Raw genomic sequence first — 3292 nt, 5'->3', positions numbered from 1 at the left:
GCCGGGGGCCGGGCGGTGCAGCGGGCAGGTCTGTACCTGGGGCACAGCTACGGCTACACTCCGCCCGGCCGAGTCATCGCGGCGCCACGCCCCGCCACGCCCCGCCACGCAGCGCCAGCCCCGCTAACGGGCGCTAAGTGAGCGGCAGCATCCCTGTCCCTTCCTCGTTGAGCCTGGCGGGGCGTGGCGGGGCGTGGCGCGGTGGTGACAGCGGGCCCATCGTATATAACACCCGGGCCCTGCGGCCCAGCGGACAAGTCAAGCTGCGACAGTCGAGCGGAGAGGACCTGTGCGGGTGCAGTCGAGCAGAGGAGAGCCCCTCCACCATCCATACACCGAGAGCAGCCCGTGATCGAGCACCTGTCATCAACACAATGGCCAGGAACAACGTGGTGAGTGTGCAATCGGACGTGGACACGGTCGCGGCCGGCAGCACCCCCCGCGAAGCCCGCCCTGCTGCAGGCTGCAGCCTCAACTCGTCAACTTATCGCGCAATCTTCTCCCTTTCAGATAATGGTCTCCACCGCACTGTTGGCCGCCCTTCTCCTCGGCACCCTGCCGCTTGGTCGCGCCCAGCCCACGAGCCAGGACGACGCCGACGCGGCCGCGGTCGCGACGGAGCCGCGGACCCCAACCGACGTGATGCTGGGCGACGAGGCGGTCGCGGACGACGAGGACATGCGCGGCCGCATGGCGTTCCTCATCCTGAGCCTGTGGGACCGCGAGCTCCAGGGCCTGGACGGCGTCGACACCCTGGCCGAGGGGCACGCCAGGAAGAGGAGGGAGACGGTGTTCAGGCCGTTGTGGGTCAGCAAGGACCGGCACGCCCACCGACAGCGTCTGCGGCAGCGCTACTGGGCCGAACTTAGGAGGTGAGTGTTGTTGTCGGGGGGTCCAAAACAACCGGAAACCACAGTAGTATAGTGTTGTGTTTCGTGACGAACGCTACTAACTCGGTGACGTCGCCGAGTGACGTCATTGTCGGCCGTTCCCGGCCTCGCCCTCGCCCCGGGCACGCCCGTCCTACGCCTCGAGCACAGCGGGCGCGTAAGTTGGGCTGCCTAACCTCCGGGCGCGTGGCTGGCGCGGCCCTGGCGCGCGCCGGCCTTTATCTCGCCAGGGTCTGCCTGCCCCCGACCGTACTTAGCCTCCCCAACTAACTTCCGCCGTGACTTGACGTCAGCCCCCGCCCGCCTGCCCGTCTGCCCTTTGATTAGCCCGCGCCCGTCACGTCTCGTGCCTTCGGCGTCCGACCAGAAATAACAACCCGCTCCTCTTCCTCCTTCGCAGGGCCCAGCGATTCGGCCGCGACGCCGAGGCCGCGGAGGCGCGTCGTCACCACCACCAGGACGCCGCCGGCAGGCCGCTGTTCCACTTGCGCGCTGCGCAGGCCGAGAGAGCGCTGTCGAGGGCGCGCCGCGCCGCCGCCCCACTGTCCGAGGCCGAGCTCATGGACGCCGCCGTCGACGGCGAGCTGCAGAGGCTGTCCAGGGTGCGGCGCCAGTGGGCCTTCAGGCCGCTCTTCGTGGGGAAGGAGTCGCAGGCCCGCTACCGCCGCCCGCGCCGAGATGTCGATGACGACGACGTGGAGGAGGTGGTGACCGCCGCCGACACCATGGAGGCCGCACCCAGCCGGCGGCGCCGCGAGTTCGTCGACGTGCCGCTGTTCGCCGTGAAGCAGATCGAGGCCGAGCGGCATCGCGAGGAGGAGGAGATCACGCACCCGCACTACCGCGCCGAGCAGCGTCAGCGCCTGGACCAGGCCGAGGAGGCCGCCCGGGAGTACCGCAACTACTACAGAGGCAACTACCGAGACTACTATCGCTACTACGGCTAGGCTAGACGAGGCTCGCCCCAGCCGCCCAGCCCTGCGGTACCTGTACTTGCCATCCTCTGCCGAGTGAAATGAGGAAATCTACCGGACCATATTTATTTCTCTGGTGATTTAATTAAGTAACTTTTAAGGGGGGACCCCGCAAAACTGTCGAGATAGTGCCGGACGGACTTCGTTGTCCACCCCGTAAGGTGTTCCTTCTTATACTTATTTATTTTAAGTGATTCCCGGGATGATTCCTCAGTAAAACCACTGTTATATTAGTTATTTATTGAGTCCTTTGCTAACGTCTTTATTTTCTGAGGATATTTTTTTTCTGATAGGTTACTTTGTAATTTTATTTATTTATTTATGTTCTTCTCTCACTGCTGTACTGCATTTAGTCTTGTATCTAGTTGACCTGCTATAAGCCTGCAGATTATATTGTGATATTGTCTTGATTACTTTTCTTTTTTATTATTTTTTTTTTTTTGCTTTATGATCAGTTTGTGCTGAGCGACCAACTTGAGGTTTTATTCTTAATTGTGATTCTTAAGTATTGATTTGTTTGTGGGCGCCCGCGTGTGTTGACGGCGCCTCTCTTGTTTATTGAAGAGAAGTGCGGTCAATCCGCCCCGAGTGCGCGGTTAAGAATATGTTTGTTCATACTTTATTTTAAGAGAGACAAAAGAACTGAAATCGCAATAAATACAAAGATAATATTTTCCCAATCAATGTATTACTTTTTTCCTCATAGTCTCCACCCTCTTCCTCGTGCCATACCGCTGATAGGAACGCCTTCTTCTCCTCCCCATTTTCCGCTATATTGCCGCTGCACCGCTGCTCTACACACCTACACTCCAGGCTCAGATGATGCACAGCTCAGCACTGCTCGGGCCCCGCACCTGCGGAAAACTGAGGAGAATGTGGGGAGGACGGGTGAGGGGCGGTGCAAGTGTAATGTAATGTAATCCGTGGGGGGAAAAGAGACAATCCCTCTTCCATTTCAGGACGGTGAAATTATTCAAATTGTGGTAATACCGTAGTAATCCGGACCAGATGCGCTGCCGCGGCTCACAGTCAGACTTCTAATGTGTGTGTGGGCGCCTTGCTCGAACTCGAGGTCCACCCCTTTGGAGCCGGCGCATCGTGCGGCTGGCGGGGAGGTCCACTTGGCAAGCAGGCCGGGTCCTCCCCCATGGTCCTTCGGCGCTCTCCGTGCCAGAGAGGGGGAGGGAGGGGGAGGGGGCTAAATGCAGCCAGTCGGCGGACGTGCATTGCATCAGAATCACACTCACACACACGGGAATTGCAACCGAGCCCCCGTCGAATCGAACGCCTTTTCCAAAAGGGGCACTAATTGAACGCGTGCCGGCTGGGGAAACTGCTCTTCTTCTTCTTCTTCTTCTTCTTCTTCTTCTTCTTCTTCTTCTTCTTCTTCTTCTTCTTCTTCTTCTTCTTCTTCTTCTTCTTCTTCTT

At 59.2% G+C, this 3292-nt stretch overlaps 1 protein-coding gene across 1 annotated transcript; it reads left to right on the top strand.

Annotated features, from left to right (window-relative positions):
* Positions 1 to 229: 229 nt before the first annotated feature.
* Positions 230 to 2544, top strand: LOC113204734 (uncharacterized). Its single transcript, XM_026420013.2, has 3 exons — positions 230 to 392; positions 511 to 872; positions 1291 to 2544. Exons 1-3 carry the CDS (start codon positions 375 to 377, stop codon positions 1835 to 1837), a joined length of 927 nt encoding a protein of 308 aa, XP_026275798.2. The 5' UTR covers positions 230 to 374; the 3' UTR covers positions 1838 to 2544.
* The last annotated feature ends 748 nt before the right edge of the window (positions 2545 to 3292 follow it).

The sequence above is a fragment of the Frankliniella occidentalis genome, unplaced genomic scaffold (genome assembly GCF_000697945.3).
Source record: "Frankliniella occidentalis isolate FOCC.00 unplaced genomic scaffold, Focc_3.1 Scaffold342, whole genome shotgun sequence".
Taxonomy (NCBI): domain Eukaryota; kingdom Metazoa; phylum Arthropoda; class Insecta; order Thysanoptera; family Thripidae; genus Frankliniella; species Frankliniella occidentalis.
The sequence above is the reverse complement of the archived record's forward strand: the minus strand, read 5'-3'. Positions and strand labels throughout refer to the sequence as shown.

What these genes read in the sequence shown, in the direction of transcription:
- LOC113204734 (XM_026420013.2), top strand. An exon ending in TACTGGGCCGAACTTAGGAG is followed by an intron (nt 873 to 1,290) that starts GTGAGTGTTGTT and finishes CCTCCTTCGCAG; the next exon opens with GGCCCAGCGATTCGGCCGCG.